Raw genomic sequence first — 15,061 nt, 5'->3', positions numbered from 1 at the left:
TCAAATTGTTTTACGAAAACAAAAGGTTCGAGGTGTAGGGATTACTTTCATCCCATAAGCAACAAACAAGCTTCAGAGTCACCTGGGAGTACTAAGCAGAGAATTTATGGAGACTGCGAATACAATTTTATATAAGATTTTATAACTAGGTGAAAATGCTTGACAGATTATAATAGCAAATACATGTAATAATAATGGAATAATTCCATTAAGTTGATCCCCATGGAAAATTTTCATATTTATAATCAGTGTATCCGATCAAAAGCAAAGTCCTCTTGACAATGAACACATAAACCCTGGATCAGATTAAAATATGTACAATAAAGTTATTCAGAATTCTACAGTTCAACTTCTATAGATTATTGAATTAATAATAGCAATAAAAAAGGAATAATGGAATAAATTTGGATTTATCACTTCAAATAGATTTTAGAACCTGCAATTTTGAAATGATTGAATTATTGTAGATATGAATTTCCTATCAAATCCCAAACACTAATTGACAGTTGCACATTATTTATAACCAGGATCCACTATTTTCAATTAATTGTTCAGAATTATTATTTCTACTAATTGTTTTCCATTATAATTATTTCCAATGTGCCTGCTGAATACAAGGATTATTTTTCTCTGAAACAGTCAATGCTACAAAGAGGTTAATTATTAGATTCCAATTTTGTTTCCTATCATTTTATTGTTGAAGCACTGACTGATGGTCATCCTTGTTTACTGCAGTAATGACAGCTAAAATCATAATGAACCCTAGAAAGTAAGGCTCCCTAACACAATGAAAAACTTATAATTTCATGTCAACGTTTATCTTTTTGTGTTTACAGGTTCATTCGCCTAAAAGTTATAGGACTGATTTTTAGCAGTTTGCGCACTTTCATATATGCTGCACTGTTACATCATATGTTAAGAAGTTTTTTTCGTGAATTTTGCTTTTTTTGTTAATGAAGAGTTATTACTTTTGTAAAGTTATTGGGCTCATAATTTTATCAAAATTAAAACTGAAACACATCTAGAATACCTTTTTTTTAAAAAAATTAAGAAAAACTACTTGTATAACGGGAAACTGTACACTTTGTATTTGAGATAAAAGTCTGAACGCAAACAATAACATTGACTTATTGCATAATTTGCAAAATCCCTTCACAAGGCGGAAACAGTGCACACTGAAGACGACGCGGTCATATCAACTCCAGCTCGTGATCATTGATCAATCACTGCAATTCTATCACTGCGAACAGTTTTGAATTAAAGTTGCAATCCTGCTATCTTTCATGATTCTATTTTGGACAGTTGATTTCTGATTACTAATTTCCCGTTTGGTCACATTATTTGCTCAAACCCTTTGTGCAACATAATTCTTCCTGCCAAAGTTTTCCCCACTTCCTACATGTTTGATCAAAATTAGTATAGAAAAATATATATGGTTTATTTGTAATATTGAACCAAAAGTTGATTGACATTCAGAGGGTTAAACAAAAATTTTTTGAGATGGTGAATATAATAAAACACTTAATTTTCATTCATGAATTCATTTCTATGCAAATCATGCATTCTCAACCTTGGATGTATTTGTACAATACAGGTGTATAATAACACCTCCAGATAATATTGAATTCAAGCAACGATTGACGAACCTGGTGTGAATGACGTACTTATCTATTTATTGGCAGACTGACATCAATATTCATTCATTTTCATAATTGATAATCTCATATACAAAGGTCATTGAAGACATAGTAAATAAATTAAAGTAATAGAAAGAAAAAAAACAGGAAAAGAGATGACATTTTGAACTTTCTGGGGATTGTTTTAAAAATGTAACTTTACTGGTCAAAGGTTACAATATATATAAAGGAAGCTTTATCTTAAATAAATATTGCTTTAATTGTCAAAATAAAGATTTCTATTTTTATTAATATACTGTTTTTTGGGGTTTATTTTTTTCAAGGGAAAATTTCAAAAATATATCTTTGAACCATGTGCCATAATATGTAAAATGCATTGTTTGCTTGAATAAAATTTGAAAATGTAGCAGATGCATGACAATAATAAGTTTATAAATATATTGAAATATTCAGCAACTTTTACACAAAAAATATTAAATCATTAACTTTAACATCATTAATAAATATTAAATAGTTTATAGCATAATGTCTTATCTATGTTATCAATTTGCAGAAAAGTGAGCAACTTTTATTTTCATAACAGTATTCATGCAATCCCTCACAAAAATCTTATAGGATTCCTATAGGATTATATAAGAATATTCTTATAGGATCCTTTAGTATTTTGGCTTCTTTTCTCAAGAAATAATTTTTTTTAATGAAATTACAGGCATTCTACGGGTAGTTTGTGTCTTTCATTTGGTTCCAAAACTCGCTATTGGTTATTATGCAAATTCTTATCTAATAGGACTATCCTAAAGGATTCCTTTAGGATTGTCAAAACTTTTCATATATATATATTTAACGTAGGATTTGTTTGCCAGATAGGACAATAGTATAGTAGTAGTAATTGGGTCTTATAAATTTATTTAGATTTTATCTTTAAAATCATGAACAAGTACTATTTTAGTATTCCTATAAGAATACTATTAGAATCTTTTATGATTCCTATTACTGTGGAATACTTTATTTTTGCTGGAATTAATTTTCGCTGAAAAGGCTTTTTGGGCGTTTTGCTTGGAATTTATTTTCACTGATTTTTGATGAGTTTAATGTGAAATATAGGAAAAAAGGTATGTTCGCTGGATTTTATTTTCACGGAATCATCCCTTCAGGGAAAATAGCGAAAATAAATTCCAAGCAAAAATAAAGTATTACACAGTATTTAGAAACTAGCTGTCTTATAGGAGTCCTAAAGAAACACTACATTAGTGAGTCTATAAGCTATTAGAAAATATATAGGTCTATTTGTCTTTAGTGACAATATTGATGAAGATTGAAATTTGCATGCAACGAAATAGTTGGGTCATGCTTCACAAAATGAAAGTCATATTGCAGCCAGTATTGCACAATGTAAAGTGCAGTATTATGACTTAAAAATAAAAACTGTGACATGAAACTTGCTTTTGTTGAAACCTCAAGCATTTTGCTTTGTTTAATTTGTTTGTCAAATTAAAAAATATTGAGAAATATTGTATGGTTGACAAATATCCCTTGAATTTAAGGCTAGATTGTTATCGATCATATTAACATTTTCAGCTAAAACACTAATAAAAATCCCAAATTTAATATGTAAACATTGCGAGATCGAATTAAAGTATATTCCATCATAAAAAATAACCCAATGATTCTCAGCAAATAGTCGGCTTCGACATAAATGTTTATTGATTGTATGGCACATTTATCTGAACACACTGGTGTTCAATACCAAGATCCTTAACCAATCATGAATCATTAGATCCAGTGGACCAATCACAAGCCAGAATTAAGCAGTGCTGGGAAAGCATATCATATAATTTTTTGCAAGCCCTCTAATATTCATAAACCCCAATACTTCAAACTCCACCCTTGAAATTCATGGTTATACCGGTACATATTATTACACATCGTAATTATCAACAACTTATATTTAATTTGTTTTGCACAAAAAAGAAAAGAAAAGCCTGTATTCAATTTTGGCCTAATTTTTTATTGAGTAAATTGCACATTAACTATTGGTTAATTGTTTTCATATTCTTATTAGAAGACTTTAATACTAACCACATGTATCACTACATAAGACATAAGACTATGTACATATATGTACATATATAATCATAGTTATTACTAATGCAACAAAATATTTCAGTATCAAGTCAAAAAATCAAATTGCAAAATGACAAAAGGACAAAAAATTTCTTTGATGTCAGTGCTTTTTAACACTTTAAATAAAACATGCATAGCATGAATAGTTTTCCATTACAATGTGAGATGCAAGGTCTGGCCAATTAACAAAGTTAGTGATTTATTAAATGTTGGACGTTAAATGTCAGATCAGTGATTTTTTCGTGAGAGCATGCATAAATGACATAGAGATAAAAAAAATCTTTTAATGACATAATGAGCCTTGAAGGACTCGCCACTGATGCTTTTCCATCAATTGTATAAACAGAACATGAACATCAAGACTTATACATGCACTATTTAAATATGGCATTTAATACACAAATATACTTTATTAATCCTCCAGTTCCTGTTGACGAGCTCTCATCATCCCTTGTTATCTGCATGACTTATGGGGTAGGTGAACAATATATGCAGCATGACAGCATACTTGTAATGTCATATAAAACCCTAAACTCTTTTAACAAAACTCAAAAAATATTATTCAATGATCAGAATTAAGGTACCACAATAAATCAGAATTTTATATAGGCATACAGGGGTATATCTCAACCTATTTTTTGGGAGGAAAAAACATTTTTATCAAAATGGCATGACATGCCAAAAATAAGAGTAGCTTAGCAATAGAATATTCAATTTCCCAATTTGTTAACATAATAAAAAAACAAAACAAGCAGCCTGTCGGCTGAGATAGCTCCGCTGTTAGCAAGACACATTTCAATTAAAGAACTGAAGATATCTTTAGAAAATGAACAATATGCATAGTATCAGCAAGAATTCAAAAATAACACTTTTTACCAAAAATGACAAAAATATTCATCAAAATTAGATAATTGAAGATATCATCACGAAATGAACAAATTGAAGAGAGGTTTACCTGAGGTACCTATATGTATAGTATCAATGCAATAAGACTTGCGGTTTTTAACAAGAAGTCGAAAATATCACTTTTTACCAAAAATATTCACTAAAATTAGAGAATTAAAGGTATTATCACGAAATGAACAAATCTGAGAGAGGTCCACATGTCCACCGATAGCAGTCATTTTTTGCAAAAAAAGAATGTTTTATGAACTAGCATTTGTGCAAAGTATGCAATTGCAGAACTATATTTTAATTAAAGATGCCACCGTGAGGCTCAAAACAAATTTACCTTCAAATCACTTTAAATCTTGAGTCAAAATATCGATCTTGCTTTCCAGTATAGAAAAGAAAATGATTTGCAAGGTTAAGTTCTATAATAATTTTGTCACTGCCAGATGTATAATATTAATAACTAGCCTAGAAAGATCTACCAAAATAATGCATTTAAGCACTATAAGCTCAGAACCTTTTAATAGATCAAATATGAAAAGTAAAATCTTTGGGCAATGACATTTGAGCTACAAAACCTAAGTGATACAGTCCTAGGCAATTCAAACATTTATTTATGAGTGACTTTCTTGACCTGAATGATAGTTTCTTGACCATGCTGAGATCCAGAGAAACAAGTCATTGAAAATGACACAGTCCTTGTTAAGTTCTCTTTGTGCTCGTCATATTAAAGCGGAGGGATTGTCGCGAGCATGTCCTTGAAACTTGAGTTCCAAGTGGCATATACAACAGATTGTTTATTTACATCAAAACACGTGTTTCGTGTCATAGTAATATGGCCAAAATAAAAACAGTCGTTATTCAGCCATCTTTGATCTGATTATGAAACACACTGATATGTATGATGTATGTGCCAAATACGAATGAAAATGGTACATAAATTGTGGAAATATAGTAGTAAGGTCAAAAAGTCAGATGGCTGTCAATCGGCCATCCTTGACCAGATTTTGAAACGAATTGTCATGGATATGCATCCTAACATGTATAATGTACATGTATGTGCCAAATTTGAATGAAAACTTACAGAGCACGTCCAAGATACTGCATAAAAAAACAAAAACAAGATGCCTGCCAGTCGACCATCTTTGATCCAATTGCAAAATAAATCGTCATGGACATGTATCCTAACATGTATAATCTATGTACCAAGTTTGAATGACAACTGACAAAGCATGTCCAAAATACAACATTTTCAAAAAACAAGATGGCTGCCAGTCGGCCATTTTGAATTGAATCGCTAAACCACTGCATGTGCATATGTCCCTCATAAGGTACTAGGCACATGCAAAGAATGAACGGAATCAGTCCACAGGATTCTGAAATATGACGTTGGATGACACACGGACAGACGGACACACAGACGGTCGGACAGACAAACTCAGGAACTCACAGACGGTCGGGGACATGTATCCTAACATGTATGATCTATGTACTAAATTTGAATGAAAACTGATAAAGCATGTTCAAAATACAACATTTTCAAAAAACAAGATGGCTGCCAGTCGGCCATTTTGAATTGAATCGCTAAACCACTGCATGTGCATATGTCCCACATAAGGTACTAGGCACATGCAAAGAATGAACGGAATCGGTCCACAGGATTCTGAAATATGACGTTGGATGACACACGGACAGACGGACACACAGACGGTCAGACAGACAAACTCAGGAACTCACAGACGGTCGGGGACATGTATCCTAACATGTATGATCTATGTACTAAATTTGAATGAAAACTGACAAAGCATGTCCAAAATACGACAATTTCAAAAAACAAGATGGCTGCCAGTCGGCCATCTTTGATCCAATTGTGAAATAATCATCATGGACATGTATCCTAACATGTATAATCTATGTACCAAGTTTGAATGAAAACTGACAAAGCATGTCCAAAATACAACATTTTCAAAAAACAAGATGGCTGCCAGTCGGCCATTTTGAATCGAATCGCTAAACCACTGCATGTGCATATGTCCCACATAAAGTACTAGGCACATGCAAAGAATGAACAGAATCGGTCCAAGGGATTCTGAGATATGACTCCGGACGGATGCACGGACACACGGACGGACGGAGACCGAATTATAAGCGGGGGAGTCTTCACCTGCGCATGCGTCAGTTGGCCATAGCGTGTCATTGTTTACAAACAAACGTCTACCCATAAGCCTTTTCGTTTTTAGCGTGTGTTGTTATCGTGCTTGGGACTCAATCCCCGCACAACCTTACCGCTTTAATTTTAGTCAAAGCACAATTCACATGGTGGTCTCTGCATGGACAAAATTTGAATCCTGGAAAAGTGGATGTCCTAATCTTGACCTCATAAAATATATAAATGAACAAGCAATTGAAATTGACATAGTCCAAATAGTACTTTTTTCAAAATCATCTTTTATAACCTAAATATCAGACATCCCAAAGAAAATAAGTTGTCATTGATTTTCACAACACTTTTACAATGAAGAAAAAAACATGTTCATAAAAATACACACATTCTATTACAATACGATTTACCAGTACATACAGTCTGAATGTACGATATAAAAATGGGCCAAAACAGTCAAAGGCAAGATTTGTATCATTATCTTCATTGAGGGATGTTTTGTGGAAGTGAATTTCCGTGGTGTTAAAATGTGATCTGTTAGCACTGATTTTGACGAAAGATTACAATTTGTCCCCCCTAAAAACTGGTGATTCGCAATTTTCTTAAGGTAAACTGAGTGTAGAGGAAGTATTTAAACACCTTTCATGGACGCCAACAGGCCACGATAGTCTCAATGAACAAGATTATTCTGAAAAGTAAAACGATGTCTAATGACCAGGTTTCATAAACCAAACTACCGTACTAAGCATGTTTTTATGCAATGAAAAACACTTTTTACATGAATATTTTAATAAATGTCGTCAAAGCCTGGTAAAAACACCCTGGGCTTATAATCAGGAATGACCTCAACTCGATAGAAAGATAGAAGGGTGGGCTTATACACAGAAAGGGGCTCACGATCGGGGAAGTACAGGATAATTAATATAGTGAGTTTCCAGGGTGATAAAAGTTTTCCATGATATACAATGGGAGGTTGTTTCCCATAATGCATTGCATATATGTGCAATGAAATACTCAGTAATGTAGAATTTGAATTCGGCTCAAATTGCCTTAAGATGATTAGAATTGATGATATCATCACGAAATGAACAAATCTCATAGTACTTACATATAACATATCAAAGCAATCGGGCAGGTATAGTTTTCAACAAGAAGTCGAAAATTGACAAAAATATTTGCTAAAACAAGCACCCTCTTGGCACATTTTAATTAAAGAATTGCAGATATCATCACAAAATGAACAAATCTGACAGACATGCACCCAAGGTACCTACATACCAAGTATCAAAACAATTGAGCTAGCAGTTTTCAAGAAGTTTAAAACAGAATTGTTCATGGATGGACAAACAGAGACGAACAATCATCTATATGAACAGCTCCGCTCTCATCATCATGTTTGTCCGATATGATGTCTGATATATGTATGATATTTGAACTCGATCGACATAAGTATGTCGGATATATGGAAGCAGAACTGCATTCTTTGAAACAAAATGGCCACCAGTCGCCCATTTTAAACTCAATCCGAAAAAATTAAATGACAAGCATCAAGGACCCATTGTTTTCAGTGTACGTATACCAAGTTTAAACCAAATTCGTCCATACACAACTATGATCTGGTCTTGGTATAGTGAAAATGTGTGATTTTGATACATGTTTGGCATTAAAATAGCAGCCATTCAACCATCTTTAATCTGATCATGAAACTAATCCATGTGCATATGTCCAATGTAATATTGATGTATGTGTGAAGTTTGATCAGCCCAAGCATGTGTGAGATATGGCTGGATAAGGATGGACAGGTGTACGCACACAGACACACACAAGTCAATCCATTAGTCCCCGTTTTCTGATTTTGTCTGAACGGGGACTAAAAACACATCAGAGGGACCAGGGCATGATTAAAGAATCAGTTCATCCAATCTTAAAATTTATCATTTCGACCTCCTAATTCTTTTAAAGTTTTATCATGATTGCCTAGGGAAAGGTTCCACACCATTACTCTGAATTGTAATCACTGCACTGAATGCAAATACAGTTACTGATCAGAAAAAGGAAACTTGACTGTCTACATGGTCTAACCTGTATGTGATCCAATAATATACATGTCTATAAACTCAGGTGTTTCAAAGTCCTTAATGTTTAAAAAATGAAAGAAAAAGATGAAACAGCCAGCTGTATAAAATCAACTGGGAAATGATACCTATTATTTCATACTCTACAATAAAGACATATAATCTCACCTCATTAGAGGCCCTGAGTCTTCGATTCTCTTGTTTCCATGACAGAGCTGTGAAACTTTCAAAGAAATTTCCATCGGCTTCCTGGACCCTGTGCATGGTGGATACAAAAGAAGAACAATGAGTTTAACAGGAAGCATGTTGTTTGGTGAATACTTATGACGTCTGTGAGTTAAGCATAATGGCCATAATTCACTATAATGTTCCAGCCTCAGGTCTTCACTTGCTTTACTTCAATTAGTTTTCTAGGCATATGCCCTTTGCAAGACAAGTATTTTTTTTCACAGACAGATATTGAATCAATTGTAAATCTTTTTTTAGTCAATTTGAAAAGATTTATGAAAAGGATGGGCAGGAAATTGATGTTTTTTATCCTTATGTTGAAAAGTTAATAATCATGCAACTGCACTATATATGTAATCATGTGTTGTATATTGAATTTAATTGGTGCACACTGTCATGTGCAACACATAAAAGCCCTGTAATACATGTATAAAAGAAATCACCAGTTATCCAATATCAGACTACCCTAAAGGTAAAACAAATCTCTAAGGTTCATTCAACAATTTTATGAGATGACGTGAAGGTTTTGTAAGATTTTGTTTTTAATTCTTAAGTTTTCAGCTAGATGAACGAACAGTCTTGCCTATACCGGTATGTCACATTTATACACCTCAACCATATGTGATATGACATTAATTCAAGCACAGCACGGCCAATGAGTGTGAGTGGCATGATATATTGGCTGGATGTGAACCAACTTGATAAATAAAAAAAAAACATTTGAAAAACAAGCTGTTCATGTGCGGTGAAACCAAATGAAGGCTAAAATAGAGAAAATAGCCAGGAATAACAATGTGCATGTGCATATGTGTGATGTACATGTATGTGTAAAGTTTGAACATATTTGGGCATGGTATGTCCAAGATACAAACACAGCCAGCCACATGGACGGACAAAGTGAGGTGAATCTATCTCTAGAATCTAATAGGGTCAAATCAAATTCTAATGTGGCTTGAAAACATTGATCCTGAACATCACCTTGCGAATGCTGAATATATAATAATATCAGAGCGAATTTCTCATGAGCCAACCCTGTTTTATGTAATTCCATTGGCCGCCTGGCAATCAGGTTTGACATGTCCATCCAATAGTTGTGATCAAAACATTTTCTGTAACGTTTCACGATATGGTCTGCAATAGCATATGTTATAGGGGATTGAAATGTTTTCAAGTCTTTTTAGTTAATGGTAAAAATCTTCTATTGCATTTGCTTAATCTACATGCAACAAAGCGTTTACCTGCAGTTCTGCAGCTTAGTTCTACTGCAGTTTTCTTGTTTTGTTTTTGTAATAATCAGTAGGGTTATTTCATTCAATGAAGGATGAAATTGCCCATCAGCGATGACATAACAAATCAACCACAATGAGCTACAAAGCGCTGACAATTTTATAGATGATTTGGTACCTCTTGGTGGCTATGTTAAATAAAGGTGAACAATTTTTCACTAGCTGGATCACTTTAAAATAATCGTTTTTAGTCATTTTGATGAGTTTGAGCTGGCATGGTTTCAGGAATCATGCTCATAGGCCATTAGGGTTCATATTATTATTTTTGTAGTGTTGATGTTTTCATTTGACAAGCTGATTGACAACCTGCCAATTGATTGACACTGTTGAGAGCAACTTCATTATAATGGTGTTTTGAACACTTGCTTCAATGTATCAGTATCCTTTGCATGAGCTGAGCATTCTGTTTGTATTTTTTTTAGATCATATATATATTAGTCACCAGAACATAATGAATAGAAATTTTCCTGAAAAGCCTAACAAATTGAATTCACTTTATTTATAACTCGATCAAATTCTGTGACACTTACGTAGATAATGAATATTTCTCCCATTGCATCAATAATTATTATTATCTCCTCCCTTGTTTGAAGTATACATTCAGCTTTTGGAAAAAGTCAGATAAGGTGATAAATAAGATTTATACTCATGGTATATTGTAAAACACAAGAAATTTAAAATTTATGCTTTTTATTATAAAGTTTCATTACGAACCAGCACTCAAAATTAACTGGAAATGAAAGTCTTCTATGTTATCAATTCTTAAAAGCTGTTTGTCTCATGTTAATTATTGGTAGTCGATCTAATTTAGAAGGTACTCAAAGCCATAAAGAAAAGTGTGTCATGCCATTATGCTCAATTTCTGCAGGACATCCATAGTTTTGGAGACCAATTGCTTTATTTTCAAAACAAAGTACTAATATTTTTGTAAATTTCTAGTATCCAGGTGGGCTACTAATTTTGGAAAATAGTTCCGTAGCCCAAGTAAAAAATTGTTGGGCTACCGTTGATTTTGAGCCTTGTGAATCATTGCACTACACAAGTACTACTAAGATCATCACATTTCATAGCCACTAATTGTGCTATCCATTCATCTCATAGCCTTTAATTTGATAAAGATGAGATACAATAATTAATAGAATTATCACTGATAAGATGGCAAAGTTGACTTTAAAACATTCATGAAGAAGAAAGTTATTCTATGCCTTGTTCCCTAAATTATCCCTGGTATGGATCCTATGTTGCTTGCTGAAGTCCTGAAATTATATTCTTTGTGACATTAACCCTTTAAGGTAAAGCCTAGTCATAATTTTTGACAAAATTGGTCATAAATCACATGAGCTAATGTCTCATGGTACAATGAAATAGCATTATTTTGTGTGTTACAGTTATGCTTTTTGAGAAACCTGTCCTAATATTTCTTGAAAATTGTTATTTTCAGAACAATCCCATAGAACACATAGAACTGGTATGGATCCTATGTTGCTTGCTGAAGTCCTGAAATTATATTCTTTGTGACATTAACCCTTTAAGGTAAAGCCTAGTCATAATTTTTGACAAAATTGGTCATAAATCACATGAGCTAATGTCTCATGGTACAATGAAATAGCATTATTTTGTGTGTTACAGTTATGCTTTTTGAGAAACCTGTCCTAATATTTCTTGAAAATTGTTATTTTCAGAACAATCCCATAGAACACATAGAACTGGTATGGATCCTATGTTGCTTGCTGAAGTCCTGAAATTATATTCTTTGTGACATTAACCCTTTAAGGTAAAGCCTAGTCATAATTTTTGACAAAATTGGTCATAAATCACATGAGCTAATGTCTCATGGTACAATGAAATAGCATTATTTTGTGTGTTACAGTTATGCTTTTTGAGAAACCTGTCCTAATATTTCTTGAAAATTGTTATTTTCAGAACAATCCCATAGAACACAATGTTAAAGAAAAATTGCATTTTTTGACACTTTTTAAAACCCAGAATTTTTAAATAATTCAGAACAACAAAAAGTACTCCATCATTAAGAATATATTTTTTTTCAGCCTATGTCACCAGGCTAGATTTTGAGTTATTACATACTATCTCTGCCATAGGAACCTGTGATAAAAGTGTTATGATAGTGTCAAAATGGCGACTTTCAACTAAATACAACCATCAATTTCTCGCAAAAAAGGCTGGTGACCCCCATCTTTTTTTTGGTCAATATCCTTATACTGCGTTGGCGTACAATTTATTGCAAAATGAATAAATTCTGGGTTTTTTAATTTATGAGTAGGCATCTACCTTAACAAAGTCACCTTTCACAAAAATAAAATCCACAATTTGTTTATATTTTCCCCCAAAAATATTAAAATTATCAATAAAAATATTTTTTTTAAATTAGAAAGACAGAATGTTTCATAAAAATTTTGGAAGAAGAAAACATGGTGCTTAAAAGGCCATAGAGGTTATAATACACACATCATATGCAGTAATAGCCACAAACATTCATATTTTATTCTGCCAACTCAATCAAATACCACGTCACACACTCCTAAGAGATACAGACCAACTCGTAAAACATTAAACCACCCTCATATCCCTGCTAGCTGTTGATAGTTCTTTCATTGTAAATAAAATATAAAAATCTATCAAATTCCTTCAAACATTGATTAATTCTGAAAAATAACATCTGGCATTTTTGTTATCTATCATGAGTATTGTGATGAAATATTGAAGACTGTATATCCAATAACACCACAGGGATCCCTATTGGCATTCTCTATATGATAAATAACTAAATAAATATATGAACACTAGTATTACTTGCATTCCCTTCCACACTAACTTCTCTGCGGGAGATCTTTCTTAGGTCTTATAAATTTATAGTTTTAAGAAAGATTAAAATATAAGCTTTAATAATAATAAGCAATCAGACTCATATGTATAGAGCGTGCATAATTGTTTCCATATTTGTTCACAAATAAGTCCTGTGCAAATCAGGCCTCAAATTAACAGAGAAAATATAGAAAAATTAACCAAAAACATTAGCAGCAAATATTACAATGTTCAAAGAGTTAAACCATGTACAACAAAAGACTTTAAACTCAAAGTTAAGCTGCTTAAAATCATCTACACTGAACTAAATGTAGATTTATTGTAGCACACAAAAAAGCCATTTAAATTATTATCAAAATAGGTATAGTGAGATTAAACTTACAAGTATAAATACCTCCTAGTTTGCAAGATTTGAGATGGTCTGTCTTTCTCATGCCAAGTTCCTAATGACTTTCTCCGAGTTTGTATCACATTGAGAACCACCTGCTGAGCTTTGCATTTGAACATTCTCAGTAACAATTCAACAGATCACAAATTGGTGAAAGATCTGAACTGATTGTTGTACACAAGTCTGATTAGCGGGATACCTGCAACTACTTACTGACTGGTGAAGGTTAAAGTTATGACAAGTACCACTTGTAGTTAATGATTCAGAGACAAATCTCAACAGTAAACTTCAAGTCTACAGTCACACTGTAGTAAACACATCTAAATATAGTTTCATGATAACATTTTTAGTACATGTAATAAAGCATATACCGATATATACTATATATCTTATGTTTTTTCTGTAAAGTTAACCCACAGTGCAACTCACAGGATGTTGAAATACACATATCACTAGTCAGTGTGTTATGAATGTGTTTTTTTAAAATGTTTTTGTGCCAGGTGACAGTTACAGACATTGAATGTCACTGTTGTCTCTCATAACGTTTTTTTTGTAGGTGCAAATTGCAAATGCTAGTGCTGACACAGAAGTCATATTCATGTTTGGGACTACATGACAGGGCTGTGTGGCCATCTCTCTGTGAAATGGCAATTTTAATGCGCTATCCTGGCGTCAACCAGGCTTGGTCGAACACAAGTACCTGCGAACCTTAACCAAGGTTCCCCCAAAGTCGCATTTGTTAGTGAATGAATCTTAGTGAATGAATCTCGGCCAGTGGAATTGGCCTTCCCATTGAGTCTGTGGCGCACTCACCCAGGGTAGGGGTTGACACTTTTGATGTTCAGCCTCAGGGAGGATTTGAACTTGGGTCTACCAATCATGGATCATAAGTCTGATGCGACAATCACTATGCTACCAGTGACGGGTTAATATAAATTGTTACCACCCTGCTTACTAAACACTAAGTGCTTCATATTTTGAATGTCAATGTATGGATCTGATGAAATTAAGAGCCATTAAGCTGCATTTCTAGCAAAATTTGTTGCATGTTTTAATTTCTAATACTGAGCCTGAAGACCCTTTTTGGTATCACATGAGAATACAATATGTAACAGACTTACTCCACAAATTTCTTGGTTTCAATGTTACTTCGCTTGGGTCACGACAGAATGGCCAGTCGAGTCAGTTTGTCTCAGGTTTTCATAATTACACAAATATACATAAACGTTGTACCCCAAAGATGTATTATAAAAACATGTATGAAAACCACAACATCATAAATTATATGTTTAGCTTTATTCTGTGTGAATAAAAAACAGGTTTTTCATAATTTATGAATATTTTGTAAATTTTTAAAGGTAACATCAATACCTACATAACAGAATCAGCAAAATTGAAGCTTGTATATCAAAGTACCAGCTTAAAATTGCATATTTGTGTTGAATCAA

The 15,061-nt window shown here is 33.0% G+C and overlaps 1 protein-coding gene across 1 annotated transcript in view; it reads right to left on the bottom strand.

Moving 5' to 3' along the window:
• The window catches only part of LOC102801357 (BAI1-associated protein 3-like), a 185,491-nt gene that overhangs the window by 72,655 nt on the left and 97,775 nt on the right, over window positions 1-15,061 (bottom strand). The window contains exon 2 of the mRNA XM_085502869.1: window positions 9,057-9,144. Coding sequence (XP_085358995.1) covers window positions 9,057-9,144 — 88 coding nt within the window. The remainder of the gene's footprint in view (window positions 1-9,056; window positions 9,145-15,061) is intronic.

This window comes from Saccoglossus kowalevskii, chromosome 8 (assembly GCF_978046115.1).
Source record: "Saccoglossus kowalevskii chromosome 8, keSacKowa6.1, whole genome shotgun sequence".
In the NCBI taxonomy this organism is placed as follows: domain Eukaryota; kingdom Metazoa; phylum Hemichordata; class Enteropneusta; family Harrimaniidae; genus Saccoglossus; species Saccoglossus kowalevskii.
This window is presented reverse-complemented; position numbering and strand designations above follow the sequence as displayed.